Source organism: Pelobates fuscus, chromosome 5, assembly GCF_036172605.1.
Source record: "Pelobates fuscus isolate aPelFus1 chromosome 5, aPelFus1.pri, whole genome shotgun sequence".
Classification (NCBI taxonomy): domain Eukaryota; kingdom Metazoa; phylum Chordata; class Amphibia; order Anura; family Pelobatidae; genus Pelobates; species Pelobates fuscus.
The window spans coordinates 307965011-307987619 of record NC_086321.1 but is presented as its reverse complement, the minus strand read 5'-3'; the positions used below and the strand labels follow the sequence as shown (position 1 = coordinate 307987619).

Here is a 22609-nt window from a genome sequence, read left to right as displayed (position 1 = left end):
GAATAACCTTCCCAAACAATCCCCTTTCAAGAACGAGACGAGGCTACGTTATGAAGGGTCAAGATGAACTGAGGACTGGAACACCCAGCCTGCTTTTTATTAGAAAAGGGTACACACAGGACACTCCCAGGGGGAGGATAAAAACAACCAATTAGGCACAGGGTAACACCCCCACGTCTCCTCCCCTCAGATAACCACATAACACAATTATAACATACAATATTTTACCCCAGTTCTGGATGTACCCCAAAAACAGGGGGTACACCTTTAAATCCGGCACCGCTTGAGAGATCTTGGTTAGGGGAACACTCTGTCCAAAAATCAGCCCGATTGGATGAATGGTTCGGGAGTTACAGCGTTTCAAAGTTTTGACCGACCGCACAGACCAACTAGCCGAAAATAGTTCCATGAGTTTTGGCCTTGCGGTCGGTCTCTGTTTGCACGGTAAAAAGGTATGAAAATCTTGCCATCCATCCGAATCGCGGGGTTCGCTGCAATCCCCATAGATGATTGATTGTAACTACCGAATGGTGGAGTGTTCGGTAGTTCCTGTGCGAACTTATGGAGGTCTGGAGGACTCAGCGGTGTTCGCCTGTTTGCGTATCCGTTTTTAGTTCCATGCGGTTACAGGCAAACACCGCTGTTCGTACACAAGATGGCCGCGAACACGTGTAAAGTCCCGAAATGGCGGCCACCTATATTTCACATACAGACTTCGCACGAAATCATGCGAACAGAGGAATAAAACGAACAAAAGACTAAGTTGTAAGGATCTGTTACACTGCTCCCCTTTTGTGGAACACTCCGGCAGACCCGGATTGATCCTTTTCGGGTCAACTTGGGGCTGTCCGGTCCCTTGTTAGGGCAATAGTTCTGTTTGTCTGGACAGACCATCGGCATTCCCATTAAACCTGCCAGGGCGGTATTGAATGGAGAAGTTGTAGGGTTGTAGTGCTAGGCTCCATCTCAACAAGCGTCCATTATCTCCAGCTACTCTGTTTAACCACACCAGGGGGTTATGGTCGGTGATTAGTGTAAATTCCTGTCCGTACAAATATGGGGTGAGTTTCTTTAATGCCCAGACCAGGGCTAAGCATTCCTTTTCCACTGCCGCGTAGCTCACTTCTCTAGGTAACAGTTTTCTACTGAGATACGCGACAGGGTGCTCGCCTCCATCTTCTCCGACCTGGCTTAGAACTGCCCCCAGTCCATACATGGATGCATCTGTATGAACGACAAATCTTTTGTTAGGGACGGGGGCAGACAGGACAGGTGCATGAATTAGAGCATTCTTTAGGGCCTGAAAGGCTGTTTCACAGGCGGGAGACCACAGGACTATCCTAGGCAAGTTCTTTTTGGTTAGGTCTGTTAAGGGTTTTGCGATGGTACTATAGTCAGGGACAAACCTCCTATAATATCCTGCGGTCCCCAAAAATGCTAATACTTGAGTTTTGGTGTGGGGTGTGGGCCAGTTAGCTACAGCTTCCACTTTAGCGGGTTCTGGGCGCTGCTTCCCACATCCCACTCGGTGTCCCAGGTACTGGACTTCTGCCATGCCGAAGTTACACTTTTCTGGTTTCAGAGTCAAGCCTGCGGCCCGAATCTGATCCAGTACGGCCTCTACATGCCTTAAGTGCTCTCCCCAGGTTTCGCTATAAATCGCAATGTCATCCAGGTACGCGCAAGCGAAATCCTGGAAGCCATCAAGGAGGCGGTACACTAAGCGCTGAAATGTAGCCGGGGCGTTTTTCATCCCAAATGGCATGACCTTAAATTGGTACAAGCCAAATGGGGTGACAAAGGCCGACTTAGGGATAGCCTCCTTGGCCAGGGGAATCTGCCAATACCCTTTACACAAATCGATGGTGGTCAGATAACGTCCCCTGGCAATACGATCTAATAGCTCGTCTACTCGGGGCATGGGATATGCGTCTGTCAGGGTTTTGTCATTGAGACGTCGATAATCGACACAGAACCGGGTAGTCCCATCCTTTTTGGGGACTAGGACCACCGGTGAGGCCCACGGGCTGTCAGATGGCTCTATCACTCCTAGTCTTAGCATCTCCTGGATTTCCCTCCTCATCTCATCTTTTACTGCCTCAGGGATCCTATAGGGAGTTTGTCGGAGAGGAGTTTGTCCTGGGGTCTCTACATAGTGAGTTGCTAAGGGGGTGTATCCGGGCTCTTGGGAAAACGTCAACCTCTTTTCAGTCAGCAGTTGTCGGATCTGTCCCTTTTCAGCGGGGGTTAACCGCTCCCCTAGCTGTATGGTATTGAGCAGGGTCTTAGGTTCCGAGTTAGCTAATAGGTCGGGTATGGGTAAGCTGTCAGGGTCTTCAGTGGCTGGTATACATATGGCTGCTATATCCTCGGGCCTTTCTTGATATTCTTTTAATAAGTTTACGTGAAAGGACTTCTGAATCCTTTCATCTTTGCTGCTGGCAATTACATAGGTGGTGTCACATACCTGTGCTAACACTTTGTAAGGGCCCTGCCAGGAGGTCTGGAGCTTATTCCCTTTGACAGGTCTAAGCACCAGCACCTTCTGGCCTACTTGGAACGTTCGTTGGCGGGCGCCCTGATCGTACCAACGTTTCTGCCGTCCCTGGGCCGCATGGAGATGGTCCCGTGCCATCCGGGCTAACTGTTCCATATGGTCCCGCATTTCTAGCACATATGGTACGATGGGGACACCCTCATGTTCTGTCTCTCCCTCCCAGTGCTCTCGGATGAGGTCGAGAGGGCCTCGTACTCTCCGGCCATAGAGCAGTTCAAAGGGAGAGAACCCTGTGGATTCCTGTGGCACCTCCCGATAAGCGAACAGGAGGTGCGGCAAGAATCGTTCCCAGTCTTTGTATTCCGCTGTAAAGGTCCGTAGCAATTGCTTTAGGGTACCGTTAAAACGTTCACAGAGACCGTTAGTCTGAGGGTGGTACGGGGAACTAAGTAGGGGCTTAATACCACAAACCTTCCATAGCTGCTGGGTTTGGTCTGCGGTAAACTGGGTCCCTCTATCGGACAAGATTTCCTGAGGAAATCCCACTCGGGTGAATATCCCGACTAGAGCACTGGCGACAGTGTCAGCCTGGATATTCGTCAGAGCGACAGCTTCCGGGTAGCGAGTAGCATAATCCACTACGGTAAGGATGTATTTCTTACCAGAGGGACTGGGGTTAGGTAGGGGTCCCACTAGGTCGACTGCCACCCTGCTAAATGGTTCCTCGATCACAGGCATAGGTAACAGTCGAGCTTTAGGGTGATCTCCTCTCTTCCCTACCCGTTGGCATACGTCACAAGTGCTGCAGTAACGTCGTACATCCTTTGAGATCCCCGGCCAAAAGAAGGTCTGGGTGATCCTGAAGGTGGTACGGTTACCCCCTAGATGCCCTGCCAGCGGAATGTCGTGGCCGATTCGAAGAAGTTCCAACCGGTACTTTCTGGGTACCACTAGTTGGCGCTTCTGCGAAGGGGGACAGCCTCTCTTTTTGCCTTCCGTCAGTCTGTACAACCTGTCCCCATCCCATAGAAAACGTTCCTGTTTGCCCTCCCTACTGTCTGCTAATTCCCGATACTTTTGGAGGGTGGGGTCCTCTCTAGTTTCCCTCCCAAACTCCTCTGGGGTGTCCCAAGCTATGGGCCTGCTTGTCGTAGTGGGGTTACATGTGGGTGCTTGGCTTACCTGGGTCTCCCGGCCTGTATTAGGGTCATCTGTGACACGGGCCTGTGAGCGGGTGGTTACGGGACAAGCGGCAGCAGGTGTGGGCAAATATGCTGAAGTCAAGGGGCCAATGTCATTTCCCAAGACGACCTCGGCAGGCAAGTTGTCCATAATGCCAACTGTGGTTTTTCCCGATCCTACTCCCCAGTCTAAGTGTACTCGGACAGTGGGCAAGCGAAAAACAGCGCCCCCTGCGACCCGAACAGCAACAGTGCGGGTAGACACATTCTCTGGCTTTACTAGGTGTTTTTGGATCAACGTGATGGTAGCCCCGGTGTCTCTTAGGCCTTGTGCTATTTGTCCATTCACCCGAACTTCCTGCCGATGATGTTGTCGGTTATCTGGAGAAGCAGCTTGTATGGGATCTGCTTCATACAAAATCCCCAGGCATTCCTCAGGGCCCATTTCAGCTTCCACACAGTGGGCCGCAGAGGGTCGTGATGCAGGGGCCTCTGTGTTGGGAGTTGTGCGTCTCCAATTGTTGCTATTGGACCTTAGGGGACAATATCGAGCAATATGTCCGAGGTTGCCGCAGTGATGGCACGTCACTTTCGACAAATCTCGGGGGTAGTTGGTAGGTCCCTGAGGACGGGGTGGTCCTGGTGGGACTGGAGCTCGAAACTCTGGGCGTGAGACAGCGGCTGGGGTACGTGGCTCTATCTTATGAGCTGGTCGTGGAGTACCCTGGCTTACTCTCCTTGTCTCGGCGTATTCATCGGCCAGCCGAGCCGCCTCATTTAAATTAGCGGGGCGCCGGTCTCGTACCCAGTCTTGTAGGTCCGCAGCCAAATTTTGGAAGAAATGTTCCATTAAGAACAATTGCAATATCTCCTCTCCGGTGTTGGCCTTACACCCTTGGACCCAATGTGATGCCACTCTTTGTAGTCGGTTGGCCCATTCCATGTGGGAGTCCACAGCTTTCTTTTTGGACTCCCGGAAGCGGCGACGGTATGCTTCTGGGGTTACCGCATACCTGGTGAGCAGTGCCTCTTTTACTGTTTGGTACTGCGTGATCTCCTCTGTAGTGAGCGCTCGAAAAGCCTCACTAGCTTTTCCTGATAGTTTTCCCGCCAGGATAGTGACCCATTGCCCTGGCGGTATTTGATGTAGCGAGCACTGTCTTTCAAAGTCCGCCAAATACCCATCAATTTCCTCTTCATTTTCCACAAAGGTTTTAAATGCAGTGAAGGGAATTTTCTTTACTGTAGTAGTGGGTAGCGGGGTAGGAACTGTCTGTGTAGTGAGCTGTCTGGCTCTTACCAGTTCCATTTCTTGATCCCTCTTGGTTTGGATCTCTTCCCTCGCTTCCCGGAACAGTTGGGTTATTAGCTCTGTAGACGTGACTGGATACAACGCTAATCTCCGCTGCACAATTGCCGTAATCACATCGTCCTCACTGATGGGTGCCATGGGTTCCGTTACCTCCATGGACCTATCCATCTCGTCCAGCTCCAGCAGGTCAGCTATCAGCTCCCTCCGTGGTCTGTTGCTGGCACTCCTACCACGATTCTCCAATAAATCCTTTAGTGTGGGTCTTTTCAGCTTGGCATACTGAGACTCCATTCAGCACTTGCTCCTTGGATAAAAGGACCATCCCACCGCTTGCCACCAATGTAACGGCTACCCAGCTAGAGAGAGGGTTTCTGCCGTTGAGGACGTCCTTTTTCCCTGCAAGCTGCTGTGGAGAAGTAGGCTGATGTAATCCCATCCACGATATCCAGAGCGAGAATCAGGTTCAGCTGCAACAGGAACAGAATAACCTTCCCAAACAATCCCCTTTCAAGAACGAGACGAGGCTACGTTATGAAGGGTCAAGATGAACTGAGGACTGGAACACCCAGCCTGCTTTTTATTAGAAAAGGGTACACACAGGACACTCCCAGGGGGAGGATAAAAACAACCAATTAGGCACAGGGTAACACCCCCACGTCTCCTCCCCTCAGATAACCACATAACACAATTATAACATACAATATTTTACCCCAGTTCTGGATGTACCCCAAAAACAGGGGGTACACCTTTAAATCGGCACCGCTTGAGAGATCTTGGTTAGGGGAACACTCTGTCCAAAAATCAGCCCGATTGGATGAATGGTTCGGGAGTTACAGCGTTTCAAAGTTTTGACCGACCGCACAGACCAACTAGCCGAAAATAGTTCCATGAGTTTTGGCCTTGCGGTCGGTCTCTGTTCGCACGGTAAAAAGGTATGAAAATCTTGCCATCCATCCGAATCGCGGGGTTCGCTGCAATCCCCATAGATGATTGATTGTAACTACCGAATGGTGGAGTGTTCGGTAGTTCCTGTGCGAACTTATGGAGGTCTGGAGGACTCAGCGGTGTTCGCCTGTTTGCGTATCCGTTTTTAGTTCCATGCGGTTACAGGCAAACACCGCTGTTCGTACACAAGATGGCCGCGAACACGTGTAAAGTCCCGAAATGGCGGCCACCTATATTTCACATACGGACTTCGCACGAAATCATGCGAACAGAGGAATGAAACGAACAAAAGACTAAGTTGTAAGGATCTGTTACAATAATAAATAAAAAAAGGAAAATATTTGCCTTGGGACTGTCTAATCTTTCCTAGGCTATAATCTTCAAGTGACCGTGTGGGTATTCCTTTATTGGCATCTAATTTAGTGTTAAATCCTATGTGATTATATTTTGTCTAATAAAGATTTAATTTATAAGACATTGTGTTTAAATAAATCTGTTGTGTAGTGATATCTCATCTATTTTAACTGTCTGTGTCTGTATTGAATTTCTCTTTATACCTTATCTATATACAATTCTATTAATTAAAAATCTTTATAGTGACAATTATGTGTTTCCTTTTATTAACACACCATAGTTCACCCCTCTATCCCCTGAACCCTGTCAAGTATTCATCCGCTTATAAAAATGTGGTTAATGACATTTACTGTCCACACAGGAAAAGTTGTGCCGAGCAGTAACCTAATCCACAGAAGGGTTAATGCTGAGCAGCAATTATGCAAATAGAAACCTGGTAACTGACTTTGGGGTCAAAGGCCGGTTACAGCCTATCAGATCTAGAGGAGGGGTATTTAGGCCCTGTTCTCATCCAGCACAGTGCCCTGTCGTGGTTTCCCTTGTGGTTGTCCGAGAGCGCGTTCCTGTTTATAGTTTTCTACCTGTTTTTTTACTTTGGCTTTGTTTATTGACTTCTCTATATTCTGGTATCCTGACTCCTGGCTTAACTCATCGTTGCGTCCATTTCTGTGTTCCCTGAACTCAGCTAGTATTTTGACTATTCTATGTACGTTAAATCCGGCCATTCTAAGGACCGGTAATACGTTACTTATTTGTCATCCGTGCTATACAGTTCTATGTGCTGGATCATACAGTAATCCTAACATTACGACATGGCCATAGATCATGTAGAACTGTGTCAGCACATAGCTGCTTGCGAGAGGAAATTAGAGGAGAATGATCACTGCATGGATCAATTTGTTCAGGCTTTCAGTACGCTTCTCGCTAGAACGGCGCATCTGCAGCCTGCAGCGTCTCCTCCTATAGCACCTCTACCCTGTGTACTTCCACCCACTGTTAATAGGACTCCTAGCATCCCCTTATCGCCATCCCTACAGTTTGATGGCAATATCCAGGAATGCAGGGGTTTTCTTAATCAGGTGGAGTACCATTTTGAGGCCTCACCAGGGTTGTTCCTCACGGACAGAGCAAAAGTTGGTTATCTAATGAAAAATTAAAGGGCAAGGCCCTTGCCTGGGCTTATCCCTTGTGGGAGAGTAATCATAGCATTGCTCATAATTACCAGGAATTCCTTGCCGAATTCAAGCTCACGTTTGAGCCATTGGGTAGAGAGGATGACGCCTCCACTGCCCTAATGCACATCAGACAAGGTAACCGGTCTATCTCGGATTATGCTATTGAATTCCGTACCTTAGCTTCCGAGGTAGACTGGACTAACAATGGGTTAATCTCAGTATTCAAAAAGGGTCTCTCAGAGACTATACTAGATGAGATAGCCGCTAAAGAATTACCAAAGAGTCTTAGCGAATTTATTATGTTTGTCATGCACATTGATAATAGGTTAAGACTCAGAGAAGTCACCAGAAGCAAGACCAGACGTACGACTATGTCCCTAGCACCTCGATTCTCTAAACCTGTTTTGTCTAACCTCCCTGTACAGTCCGAACCCGAACCTATGCAGGTTTGGGTCACTAGACTGTCGGATGCCGAAAAACAGTATAGGAGAAGGGAGGGGTTATGCCTATATTGCGGTAGAAAGGGACATATGATAACTAGTTGCCCAGTGCGTCCGGAAAACTTCCGCACTTAAGGGGACAGATCTTAGGTGTGATGGAGTTGTCCTCTAGCAAAAACAAAAGTAGATTCCTCCTTGAGGTATCTATTTCCCTTGATAACAAGAAGTTTTCTTGCAGTGCCCTAATGGACTCAGGTGCTGCTGGAAATTTTATTTATGTCCAGTTTATTAGGGGTAATGAGAAACCGGTCAGGGAGAGACCTACACCGCTAGCTGTAGAGACTATTGATGGTAGACCACTCACACAACCGCTTATAACCCACAAAACTGTTCCTTATTACGATCTCTATTGGGGCCTCCCATAGGGAGGAGATGACGTTTCAGGTTATAACTTCTCCATCATGTCCTATCATATTAGAGTTTCCGTGGCTGAGTAAGCACAATCCCTATATTGACTGGGCTAATGGGGAGATATTAGAATGGGGTAAAGAGTGTATGGGGAGATGTATAAAACCAGTACTAAAGAGATTGGTACTATTGACCTTCCCACTACCACTCCCCAAACTCCTGGAGTTCCCATACAATACCGAGAACTTCAGGAGGTGTTTAACAAGGCTCAATCCGATGTATTGCCTCCCCATAGAGCATATGACTGTGACATTAACCTGTTTCCAGGTGCTATGCCACCTAAGGGGGCAGTTTATGCCTTATCTCCCCAGGAGAGTAAAATAATGCAGGAATACATCAAAGAATCATTGAGGAAAGGGCACATAAGAACTGCCGAACGGAGACCGACCGCAGGGCCCAAACGTAGGGAACCCTTTTCGGCTACCACCTCGTGTACGGTCGGTCAAACTTCACCCTCCACCTAACTACCGAACCCCTGGTCCGATCTGGGTGAATTTTGGATATATTGTTCACCCAGATCAGGGCTACCTTAATGTTATGTACTAGTTTAGGGGTACATCCAGGTTTTGGGTAATGTACAGTAAGGGATTATGAGTCACTCTGAGGGGAGGAGATGTGTGGGAGGTAACAGTTACAGTATTGGTTACTGTCCTAATTGAGGTGAATCCCTCCCTTGCATGGGAGCATGCTTTATAAGGAACCCTGGAATAAAGATTGTCAGTTCTGCTCCTGAAACTGTGTGCCGTCCAGTTATTGGGATTGCTGTTGGGATATTGTTGTGTTATTTTACCTGCTGGAAACTCTGCTTGTGGATTTACAATTGCCTTGTTCCTGAGCCTCACTGGGATCTTAAGTGGAGAAAGCTGTGGGATATCAGCTCTCCGCTACATTGGTTGGCAGCGCTGGGATCCAGACTCACAGAGGAACAAGGATTAATGGAGATTGACTTTTCTACACTAAAGCGATCCACATTGAAAGACCTTCTGGAAGCAAAAGGTGTTCCAGCCAGCAGCAAATCAAAGGCAACACTCATCGCTGAAGTGATGGCAGAATACCGAACAGAGGAGGTTTTGGTCACTGAACAAAGGAATGAAACAGAGCAAGAGGAGTTCCAAAGACAAGTACAATTCATCCTGGCATTTTATGGGGAAAACCCACCAGCAGAAATTATCTCCAAAACCATGACGGAGGTACAAGAGTTTGTAATGCGCCAAAAGAGACCGCAAACGCCAGAAAGAAGTCCAGCAGGAGCTATGGTACAAGAGGGTAAAATCCCATACCAAGCGTTTAAAATGTATGTAGAAGCGGAGGAGGATATAGATGCCTTCCTCCAAGACTTTGAAAGACTGTGTACGCTGCATAACATCCATAGGGAAGATTGGGTACCCATCTTAGCGGGACGGCTATCAGGGAGGGCAGCTGAAGCCTACTGTACTATACCAGACATTGAAATCAGAAATTATAGCCGTGTGAAAGAAGTTATCCTGGCTCGGTATGCCATGACACCAGAGGCATACCGGAGGCGCTTCAGGGAACTGAAAAAGGCAGAAAAAGACTCACACGCAGAATGGGCTTGCAGGTTACAAAGGGCAGCCCTTGGATGGGTACAGGCAAACCAAGCGCAGTCCATGGAGGACCTATTACAAATGCTGTTATTGGAGCGATTTTATGAGGGGTTCCCCGCAGAGCTGCAGGAATGGGTGAGAGACCGTAACCCCACATCCCTCACAGAAGCTGCTAAAAAGGCAGATGATTTTATGGATGCCCGCAGACAACACCAGGCAGTGAGTGTTAAACCTGCTATGCGACCCCTGGGAGGAAACTCTTTCTCCACTAACACTCACCCCCCACCGAGACAACTCCCTCCACCAGCACCTGCAGCAGCGCAACCGAGATATCGCCCACCTGCTTCTGTGCAATGCCACCACCACTACCACCGAGAGCCGCAGTGCATCACTACCAGGACGAGACACCACTCCCCTATGGCTCTGCAGCTCCAGTCACAGCTGTGGAACAGTGGGAAGTGTTGCATGAGGCCAACCCATTGCAGGCACAGGCGGATAACAGACAGCACCATAGGCAAACCGTGTACCTAGAGGGGAAGCCTATGCAGGGTCTCAGAGACTCGGGAGCCACTATCACCTTGGTCCACTTGGTTTCTGACAGGGCCAAAGCCAATAAGACTGTGGCTGTCAGGGTTGCAGGGGGAGCCGTGTATTGACTAAACACAGCCAGGGTGCACTTGCATTGGGGTGCGGGGTCAGGGAATGTGGAAGTGGGATTGATGCCGCAATTACCTGCTGAGGTGATATTGGGGAATGACCTGGGCAAACTTACCTCTGCATTTGAGCCCCAAACTACTGAGGAAGCACACCCAGTGGTCACCAGGCAACAGGCCCGCACCCAGGACTACAACGCACTGCCGGAGGTTCAGGTAAGAGATCCTTCCCCTCCCCTAGACTGTGTCCCTTGGGCCCCTCCTGACGAATTTGCGGCAGAGGTGATCACTGACCCTACCTTACAAGTATATCGAGAGGGAGGGGGAAAGATTTGTGTGGGATAGGCAGTTATTGTACAGAGTGTCTGATAAACAGGTAGCTGGGTCAGACCCAATAGTGGTAAGGCAGCTTGTAGTACCTCCGAGGTACCGAACCGAATTACTCCGGATAGCTCATGATATTCCGCTATCCGGACATTTGGGGGTCAGTCGTACCAGGTATCGGCTGACCCAAAGTTTCTTTTGGCCAGGCATTAGCCAGGAGGTGCGCAAATATTGCAATACCTGCGATACGTGCCAGAGGGTAGGAAAGAAGGGGGATAGGCATAAGGCTAAGTTACACCCGCTACCCATAATTGAAGAACCCTTTTATAGGATAGCAGTGGATATCATAGGCCCCCTCCGGAAACCTAGCCCATCGGGCAACAGGTATATTCTGAAAGTAGTGGATTACGCCACTCGCTACCCCGAGACGGTAGCCCTGACCAACATTTATGCTGAGACCGTGGCTGAGTCTCTGATCCGGATTTTCTTCCGGATGGGGTTACCCAGGGAGATCATCTCGGATCAGGGCACCCAGTTCACGGCAGAGTTCACCCAACATCTCTGGAAGTTTTGTAAGGTCAGGCCCATAATTAGTGCCCCCTACCACCCCCAGACTAATGGGCTCTGCGAACGGTTCAATGGCACCTTAAAACAGATGCTCCGAACCTTTGCTGAAACCCACCGAGACTGGGAATGATTCCTACCTCACCTCCTATTTGCTTATAGGGAGGTGCCGCAGGAATCTACAGGATTTTCCCCATTTGAACTGTTGTTCGGGAGGAGGGTAAGGGGACCCCTAGACTTAATTAGGGCACATTGGGAGGGAGACCGTAGCGCAGACGGTACCCCTATCGTGCCATATGTATTGGCCCTCCGAGACCGCCTGGAAGCACTAATGAAGACGGTAAAGGAGAACCTACAGGCGGCTCAGACGTGTCAGCGCACATGGTACGATCAGGGCGCCAGGGACCGTAGCTTCCAAGTTGGGCAGAAAGTTTTAATTTTAAAACCTGTCCGACATGATAAGCTACAGGCCGCCTGGCAAGGCCCTTATAAAGTGGTAGAACAGAGATGTGACACCACTTATATAATTGGCCCCTGCGCAGGGGCTGGAGGGCGACGCATGATCCATGTGAACATGATGAAGCCCTACCAGGAACGCTCAGAGGAGGTGACGGCTATCTGTGCACCCACCTCTGAAGAATGTGACAGCCTACCCCTCCCCGATCTGCTGGGAGACGGACAGCTATCTGGGGATTTAGGAGAAGTTGTATTGGGGGATCGGTTGAGTCCACAGGAGCGTATCGAGGTACAACAACTACTGCAAGAAAAGCAGGAGACCTTTTCTAATGTACCTGGATACACCCCTCTGGCTACCCACCGAGTAGAAACCCCAGGACAACTCCCCATGCGCCAGACCCCGTACCGCATCCCTGAAGCGGTGCGGGAGAATAAGCGCAAGGAGATTGAGGAGATGATCCAGCTAGGAGTAATTGAACCCTCGGATAGCCCCTGGGCTTCTCCAGTTTCCTCGTACCAAAACGGGACGGCACGACCCGTTTTTGCGTGGATTACAGGAGATTAAACGAAAATACGGTATCCGACGCATACCCTATGCCTAGGATAGATGAGTTACTAGACCGGATGGCCACTATTGATCTGTTTAAAGGATATTGGCAGATTCCATTGGCTCCGGACGCCATCCCTAAGTCCGCCTTTGTCACCCCATTCGGCTTGTACCAATTCAAAGTCATGCCGTTTGAGATGAAAAACGCGCCGGCTACCTTCCAGCGGATGGTGGACCGACTCCTAGATGGGTTCCAAGACTATACCTGCGCATATCTCGACGATATTGCCATATTCAGCAATACCTGTCAGGAGCACTTGGCCCATATAGGAGCAGTTCTAGACAGAATCAGGGAAGCCGGTTTGACCTTGAAACCAGCTAAATGTAGCATTGGGATGGCCGAGGTACAGTACCTGGGCCATCGAGTGGGCTGTGGCAAGCAGAAGCCAGAACCAGCCAAAATAGAGGCTGTAGCCCCTAAGACTAAGACCCAGGTGTTAGCTTTCCTAGGGACAGCGGGGTACTATAGGAAGTTTGTCCCCAATTATAGTGCCCTGGCCAAACCCCGCACTGACCTGACCCGTAAAAACCTTCCCCGCCAAGTAACCTGGACCCCGGAGTGTGAGCAGGCATTCCAACACCTGAAAAATGCACTTGTTAATGCCCCTGTCTTGGCAGCTCCCAATCCAACTAAACATTTTCTTGTACACACAGACGCTTCTATGTTTGTATTGGGGCAGTACTGAGCCAAGTCGGGGCTGATGGCGGAGAACATCCAGTGGCTTACATCAGTCGCAAGTTATTACCCAGGGAAGTAACCTACGCCGCCATCAAGAAGGAATGCCTGGCTGTGTTGTGGGCCTTGAAGAAGTTGCAACCGTATTTATATGGACAGGCTTTTTCCCTGCTCACGGATCACAACCGGGTGGCTGGTGACAATGCCAGGCTGCTGTGCTGGAGTTTGGCGCTGCAGTCTTTTGACTTTAACATTCAGTACCGCCCGGGTAAGCAAAATGGAAACGCTGACGGGTTGTCACGACAAACTGATCTGGAGAAATGATCCGTGAGCACCCCGGACATCCCCAAGCCGATCCGTGTGGGATCAGACTGTGTATGCCGGCTTGTGGGCAAGGGGGAGCAGTGTAGCGGAATGCATTAAGCCTGTCCTATAACTTACATGTGTAACTGTATTCGTTTATTGTATTCATGTATTTATGTATGCTTTCGTATGAGAATGAAACTACCGAACCATTGGACCACCCCAGTGAGAAGTGTGCGCCTCGTTAGGCGTTCACACTTCTCACAAAAACCGCAACTTGAACCTTAATTACTGATGCCTGGGTGGCCGCTGTTCGGTATACGAACCACGTGCGGCGGCCATCTTACGCATCAAAACTGTAATGCAGGTGAATTTAAGTGTGGATGTCTAAGATTATTGTATATTTCAACTGCCGAACGGAGACCGACCGCAGGGCCCACCTCGTGTGCGGTCGGACAAACTTCACCCTCCAGCTAACTACCGAACCCCTGGTCCGATCTGGGTGAATTTTTGGATATATTGTTCACCCAGATCAGGGCTACCTAGCGGTGCCCTAATATTAATGTTATGTACTAGTTTAGGGGTACATCCAGGTTTGGGGTAATGTACAGTGTAAGCAAAGGGGATTATGAGTCACTCTAAGGGGAGGAGATGTGTGGGAGGTAACAGTTACAGTATTGGTTACTGTCCTAATTGAGGTGAATCCCTCCCTTGCATGGGAGCATGCTTTATAAGGAACCCTGGAATAAAGATTGTCAGTTCTGCTCCTGAAACTGTGTGCCGTCCAGTTATTGGGATTGCTGTTGGGATATTGTTGTGTTATTTTACCTGCTGGAAACTCTGCTTGTGGATTTACAATTGCTTTGTTCCTGAGCCTCACTGGGATCTTAAGTGGAGAAAGCTGTGGGATATCAGCTCTCCGCTACATTGGTTGGCAGCGCTGGGATCCAGACTCACAGAGGAACAAGGATTAATGGAGATTGACTTTTCTACACTAAAGCGATCCACATTGAAAGACCTCTGGAAGCAAAAGCCTCACTGGGATCTTAAGTGGAGAATAGCTGTGGGATATCAGCTCTCCGCTACAAACGCGACTCTCCCCTCCCGGTAAAATATTCTGCCGCTGGGAGCAGGGCTGACCCTCCGTACTCCCTGTAGCTTGGGCGCAGAGACCACAGTCCCATCTGCGCTGGTGAGGGGCTTAGTGTCTCCCCTTGGTGGGCTAGGCTGCCGCTGGGAGGGGGAACGAGACTCTCCCCGCTCGGTAAAATATTCTGCCGCTGGGGAGCAGGGCTGACCCTCCGTACTCCCTGTAGCTTGGGCGCAGAGACCACGGTCCCATCTGCGCTGGTGAGGGGCTTAGTGTCTCCACTTGGTGGGTTATGCTTCTGCTGGGGAGAGGGGATAACCAGCTCCTCTCCCTGAACTGTAGACTGCCGCTGGGGAGAGGGGGTAACAAGCTCCTCTCTCTGAACCGCAGACTGCTGCTGGGGAGAGGGGGTAACAAGCTCCTCTCCCTGAACTGTAGACTGCCGCTGGGGAGAGGGGGTAACAAGTTCCTCTTCCTGAACTGTAGACTGCCGCTGGGGAGGAAGGATGACACCTTCAGCTTTCTGTACCACACACTGCCGCTAGGGAGGATGGATGGCACCTTTAGCTCCCTGTAACGCACACTGCCGCTGGGGAACTGGGCCGACTGCTCAGCATCCCTGTAGGGCCGGTAGAGAGACTGCAGTCCCATCTCCACCTGCCATCTGTGGGTCTTCCCAGGACCAATCCGTGAGGCCCCTCAACATTTGTGAGTAAGGGCCACCTGCTTCCTCACTTGGCAACTCTGGCTGCTTCTGGGGATCTGGGCCGGCTGCCCAGCATCCCGGTGGAGAGACCTTGGTCCCATCTCTACCTGCCTGTTGTGGTTCCTCACAGGACCAGTCTATGAGGACCCCCACTTAGGGTTCCTTCCGCCGCCTCAGGGAAAGACGGCTAACCTCCTCGGATGCAGCCTTTACTCGGCTGCTGTAACGCTCCTGCTGCTGAGCATACTTCCTCTCTTTCACCAGCCGGAATTCTCGGCCCAGCCTTGTGTTTCGCTCGGCCATGACCTGGTTCCAGATCACCCGGCGTGTCTCCATGGGTATATCATCCCCATACTCGGCCACTCGCTGCCTCACCTCGGCCAGCCAATCATCTCCAGAGCCAGAACCTTCCATGCCTGTCTGCTCCCAGGGGCGCTGCACGAGTGCTAGCGTTGCCCTCAATTTGTAAATCCAAACACTGTCTCTGAGCTGCTTTACCTCGCACTAGGGCGCCATCCCACCACTTGCCACCAATGTAACGGATCGCCTGGCACCCCTCCTGGGTACCTCCGTTGAAGGATGTTCCTAGCGTTTCCTGAGGACTCCAAGCACTGCAGCAGACACCACAACCACCGAATCAGAGAAGCGTATAAATCCTCTCAAGCATATGAATGTTGTAGACAGTTGAATAGGAAACCATACAAATAGGTTTACACTCCTAGCAGTCAAACTGGAACAGCATACAATAAATCCTCCCCCAATAATGAAACGACACTTCACTTTGAGGGTTAAGCAGGAACTGAGGCTGGCATTCCCAGCCTGGTTTTTATTACAGTTGTTGAGAATACAGGTCCGCCCACAGGGAGGGACAAAACAACCAATCAATCGGTACAATACACACAGACACTCCCACACAAGATCCCCCCCTCTGCCTGTAATAGGATTACTGAACACAATGGGTAATCTCATTATCACAGGCAGAGGAATTCAGTTTTATAAAAAATATCACAGGGACCCCAAAACACGCAATAACCCCATATAAATCCTCAAATAACCCCGTATATCCTCAGAACCATGGGATCTGGGTGAACCACATATCCAAAATTCACCCAGATCCATTCAGTAGTTTGGAAGATACAGTTTAATGCAGATTCCGCAGAACATATACAGATTATATAAAAAATAGTTACTGTATAATGTGTCCCCTGTTGTATAGTTTAAAACTACTGCACGATGTCTGTGTGTGCCAAATACCGGCGAGATGGCACCGTGTAGAAAAGTCACAACAATGTCTGTGAGTTAAAATGGCCGCCATCCATTGTTCTCACCATGTGCTTCATCCATTGTTCTCACCATGTGCCTCTGATACATGAAATGGTGGTCACCCAGTATTTCCCCAGATGGTTCTTAAAGGGCCAGTAAGGTCATACATAATCCATTATGCCCAAATATTGTACTTGAAGGGCCATATCTCCCAGGGACCATAATCACAGGGCAGGAGGCGAGCAAGCAGTCCCCTCCAGGAAACTGGGGCAGTCTCTGGTGCAGGGTCCAGTCCGCTACAACCTTCTCTTAAACTCCTGTATAACTCTCCATTTGTATTCATAAGAGTGGAAAACCACTATGATGTCACGTGATAGATGATCTGGTGTTGTTCTATTACATGAAAGTCTATGACATCTATCCATTTTCTGTTCATGATTGTCGTTTGGCAATTCTAGGCAATGGAAGAGTTCTTTTAAGAGCTCTTTTAATGTACTATCTTTGATTATTATTGGTATTGCCATTTATATAGCGCCAACAGATTCCGCAGCGATGTCTTCTGGTATTTTCCGCAAGCTTACGTTTTCTCTCCTTGATCTATCTTCGAGGTCACTTTTTCTTCTAACTGCATTATTTTAAATTCGATCCTATTCTGTCTTTCTTGCCTATCCTGAAGTTGATTTCCTCTCTGTTCTTCTATCTGTTCCATATGTTGAATTATCTTGTTAAGAGACAGGATTTCTGATTTCAGGTCTATACATTTTTTTGTTATTTAACACTATATCAAGGCATTCTTTTAGGAAGCTTGGGGAGACAGCGTCACTTCCCTATCACTATTTTAGATAGTGACAGGGATGTATCTGCACTGTTTTTTCTCCATTATTCAGGGTCATGTATGGAGAAAAAGGATGAAAAGCCGTTTTTCTTGGTTTTGTCCTTTTTTTCACTCCATTTACTTTCTTGCATTCTTTTAGATGCCATTTTAACCCCTTTTTTCTTTCAAATGCTTATATTTCTATTGTCAGACTAGTATGTACTATTAGCTACAAGGAAATTATAAATCTTGTTTGTACGGCTTATGTAAGAAACTGTGTATAAAAGTCAGCTCTGAAATATACTCATTCGAGAAATCTTGACAAAGCATCTTGTCCGTGTCTTATTGCTGACAATGATTCTCCATCAACGTTGATTTTGGTAACCGAGGGGTCGAGAACCGAGGGGAGTTGAGTCCATTACAGCATCAACCCTTTTACTTTTCAGCGTCAATGGCCATCAGTAGAGTTGGTGTTTTAGACACCTGTGCTCCATGAATGATGTTTAGGATTTTCGTGCTATTATCTCTAGCTTCACGTCCAGGCACAAAGCCGGCCTGATCAGGGTGGACTAGGTTCGGTAAGAGAGGCTTGAGCCTATTGGCAATCATTTTCGCCATTAATTTTAGGTCCAAATTTATTAGTGATATGGGTCTATAACTACCACATTTGGTGCGGTCTTTGCCTGGCTTGGGGATGATAGTAATGGATGCCCGTAGAATTGGAGGTGGTAGCGGAGAGTCAAGGGCAAGGCCATTCAGTGTTCGTAAAAAGTGGGGTGCTAGTTCTTGTGAGTGTTTGGTAATACCTAGCAGTTAGTCCGTCTGGGCCGGGGCTTTTACCTTTCAGCATTCCTTTAATTGTGGAGAGCAGTTCTGCTTGTGTGAAAGATTCGTCTAGCACTTGTGCTTGGTCGTCTGGGATCTTGCGTGGTAGGTTTGCATTAATATAGTCCCTCAGGTTATGGGTTTGTGCATTTGGGGGGGTTAAGTTATACAGTTTTGCATAAAAAGCATTAAACGCCTTGGCTATATCCTCTGTCGTATTATGTTGTCTACCCGTGTCATCCGTATTTTTATCTATAAAGGATCTCTGCTGTTTGGCTTTCAAGGCTCTGGCTAGGAGTTTCCCACCTTTATTGCCTTGGGCATAAAATGTACCTCTTGTCAGTTGGATCGATCTATATGCTCTTGCAGTTAGAAGTGATCTTAATTCTAGTCGTAGGGCTGTTAAATTCTGGAAGTTATCATTTGTGGGATCTTCTTTGTGTGTGGCCTCGGCTTTGTGTATGTCTGCCTTGAGCAACTCTAATTTGTGCGTCCTCTTTTTTAATTCTAGCCCCCCATTTTAATAAGGGTACCTCTGACAACACTTTTGTGGGCTTCCCAAACCCAGGAGTCTGATACCTCGGTGTTGCTATTTTCTAAAAAGTAGGCGTCTACAGTCTGCCGCAAGTCATCTAGCACTCTGGGGTCATCCAGAAGGGTTTCGTTTAAATGCCAGTGTGTAGCGGGTTTAGATTCGCTCTGGGTGATGATTGTTAGGATTATTGGGGCGTGGTCTGACCACGTGATGTTACCTATGGAAGCTCCATGTACTATGGGAAAATGTCTATGGCTAATTAGGAGCATATCTATTCTGGAGTAACTTTTGGCTGTTTGAGAATAATATGAGTAGTCTCTGTCCTGGGGATGCATTATACGCCAGCAGTATACTAGTTGGTGGGTGTGTAATACATTGGAAAACATCGTCCTTTGGTGTCGTCTAATGTCGACAGTGCTAGAGGAACTTCCATTGAATGGTCCAGGACCATATTCCAGTCTCCGCCCACCAATACGACCCCCTCAGCAAATGTGTCTAATTTGTTCAGACATGACCGTATGTAGGAGGCCTGGTCTGCATTAGGGACATACATGTTTGCCAATGTTATAAGAGAGCCATTATACACCCCCTTCACAAATACAAATCTGCCCCTTGGTCAATTTTAACTCCCTTCTCCGTGAAGGCGGCATTGGAGGCCAAGAGTATTGCAACACCTCTTGATTTATTTTGCGTGTTGTTGCTATAGTACGCTATATTGTTCCGTTTGTAGCGGATCTTTGGTTTGAACTCTCCCCTGAAGTGTGTCTCCTGTAAAAATATTATGTCAGCCCCCTGTCCATCTATTTCTTGTGCCAACATAGTGCGTTTCATGGGGGAATTTAGTCCCCTTACATTCAGGGACATTAGTTTAGTTTGAGTCATGGCGGCGGGTCCGGTGGCAAGGGTTTATTGAATGGATCATGGATATCACCTATGAACATTGTGTCCAGTAAGTAGGTAATGGCAGGGATGGTGGGGGGCGGGTGAACAGGGGAAAACCAGAAACTATTTACAACAAAGTGGTATGTGAGAGTCGTCTCGAGCGGTGAGATTGGCGCTGCACCTGTGGATAACTCTCCGTGTCCACAAGTAGAGTCGAGGTGCCTCTCTGGGAGTTGGTGGCCGGGACCCCAACCGGGGGCTCCCAGGGGTCCCCACGGGTCCCCACGGGACAATTACTGGTGTTTTATGTCTACCCCCTACCCAGTGAATCAAATGGGCACGGGGTGTATGGTGAATACGGTAAAATATTTTATTGCGTAGGTCAGGCCGTCAGGGCTGTTAGATTTGGGTCTGGGTATTATACTCATTTTGTAAGGCTCTAGGGCCTAGCGGTGTCAACAAAGTATGGTTCTATAGTAAGCATAACATATCATAACATTGCAATATTGGCATCACAGTGCAGAGATTATTTAAGTCCATTGGCTTGTCGTATTACGGTGAATAAGTACAGTATAATTCAGAAGATAAAGTATTAGAAAGGAGGAGAAGTTAGTGGTTGGTTATACGACCGTAAAGTTCTCAGGTTGGGGCTTTCTTGGATGAGGTGTTCGCGTCTGCTCCAGGGCGGTTCTGCCTCTGTCGCTTCCTTGGGGCTCGTTGCCATTTGTGTTTTTGTGGGCTCTGGCTAGATGGAGTGCCCCGCAGGCCCGTCCAGTCCTCCACTTCGGATGGTGTAAGTTTCAGAGCCCTTTGGAACTCCAGTACATCGTCTGGTGAGGTTATAGTGTGCGTCTTGTTTTGGAGGGTAACTGTTAGCGCGAACGGGAAGCTCCACCTGAATTTGATTTACCTCTCAAGTAGGGCCTGTGTAACAGGTCTTAGGGCCCGCCTAGCTTGCAGCGTGGATGGTCCTAAGTCCTGAAATATGGTCACCGGTTGTCCATCTACTGTTATGTCTTTCCTTCAAAGGGAAATTGTGTATACGGCAAATAATGTCTCGCGGTTTATCCGGTGGTAAGTTTTTAGGTCTGGCAGCTCTATGGGCTCTGTCAAATGTGATGGCTGTATCATTGGGTCTGGCTAGGATCCGGTTAAAGAGGGTGGTTAGGACCTGTATGGGGTTTTCTGGGACACCTGCTCTCTCCGGGAGGCCCCTCACCCTCAGGTTATTTCGGCGCCCTCGGTTATCAACATCTTCCAGTCTTCTTTGTAGGTACCTGATTGCTTCTGCGTGCGTCTCCTGGGTGGTGTAGGATTCAGCCCATTGTGCCTAAGCAGTTTCTGCTTCTTCCTCCAGGGCCTGCACTCGAACTCCGAGATGCTGCACGTGTGCATTCACTGCCTGTAGCTTCTCACTGAAGCTTTCTTCCAGTTTCTGGAACATTGCTGCCAGGTCAGTTTTGGATAGCAGTTGGGTCAGCAAGGACCGTATATCTTGTTCCTCGGTGGAACCGTCCGATGCATGTTTGCGTCGCGTGCGCCATTTTGTCCCGTCTTTGCGAGTCAGTTTGTTCGCTGAAAAAACGCCTCAGGGAGGCTTTAGCTGCTGGTGTGTCTGATGTGGGGGCATTCCCCGTGGCACGGCAATGCTTTTTGGTCACCATTTCAGGTTGGTTACGCCGTTTCCCCCTTGAATCTCCCGGTCAGGGTCTGGAGCACAGCGCTCATGTGACCATACCCGTTGGCTTCCAGGCCACGCCCCTCTTGACCATAGTTTTAATGACTGTGTGTTTTATATACTTTGTATCTTAATGTTAAGGGAAAACCCTTATTTCAGCAGTTATTATGGCTCCATTTAAAATGTAAAATGTGGACATATAAATTGTATGCATTACATTTAGCCATTCTAATTTTCTTTTTTATTCTTAGGGTAATTCAAATACTATCACTACTGTGGATATTTCAGCAGGTTTTGTTGGTCTGGATAACTATATTGAAGTCCCGGCGGTTTTCCTTACAGCATTTGTGACGTACAGCGGTCCTTTGCTTTGGTCTGTTCATCTGATATACTACCTAAACTCGTGCAGGTAATACAATGTGTCTTTTCTGTCTGAACTGAATATTAAATCTAAACAAAAATACCTTTTTTGTTTTGCTTTGTTTTGTTTAAGAGAATAAAAATATATTACCACATAATACTTGGAGAATATCATTGCAATCTGTTCAGAGCTGTCGATGGTACAGAGATCAAGAGATGTGCACCAATGTAATTTTAAACAAATTGAATTTACCATCAGTTATTTACCAGAATTTACCATCCTGATAAAAGTGATTGCAATATACTTAGATAGGTCACTGATGGACTGAGACAAAGAATAGGGCTGCCAGGATTAGGGAATTATCTCTGTGGTGGAACTAAAGAAGAGAGGGCCCTGGTGCAAGACTTTTATTGGTGCAGAGCCAGGTGTTATCGCAACACCATCATTGATTCTAGGGGCTGCAGTGTGAGTGTATGTGTATTGAAGTGGCATTGTGTATTTATCAAGGAGCTGTAGTATACAGTGAATATTAACCTCTCCTCTGCCAGATTGCCTGCATGGTTACGTGAGGATGTCCTTCAGGTCATCTGAAGAAAGTAGTTGCAAAATATTGATGGTGCAGTTTAGTTAACAGTCCCACTCCCAACCTTTGTAATAGCCCACCTGCTGGTGACTCTTTATTGCAGTGGCATTCTGGGAAATCTCTGACCTTTACTATGATTTAGGTCTTAGAGGGGACTTCAAATGTCATACTTTTACCACCTACCATCACCTTTTTACCTCATAAGTAATTTCTGAAAGCAGACCTGCTGATGTTATTTTTTTGCTGCTGTCTCTGTACTGCTTCTTGTCTCCTGCTCTTTACCTGCACTCCTTAATGCCATTATTTATCGTTTGCTGGACTGAATGCTTGGGGACATGAGCCTGTCCTCCAG

At 48.3% G+C, this 22609-nt stretch overlaps 1 protein-coding gene across 2 annotated transcripts in view; it reads left to right on the top strand.

Annotated features, from left to right (window-relative positions):
* The window catches only part of PIGG (phosphatidylinositol glycan anchor biosynthesis class G (EMM blood group)), a 556446-nt gene that overhangs the window by 474773 nt on the left and 59064 nt on the right, over nucleotides 1-22609 (top strand). For both annotated transcript variants that reach the window (XM_063455507.1, XM_063455506.1), the window contains one exon: nucleotides 21565-21722. In XM_063455507.1, the coding sequence (XP_063311577.1) occupies nucleotides 21565-21722 (158 nt within the window). The remainder of the gene's footprint in view (nucleotides 1-21564; nucleotides 21723-22609) is intronic.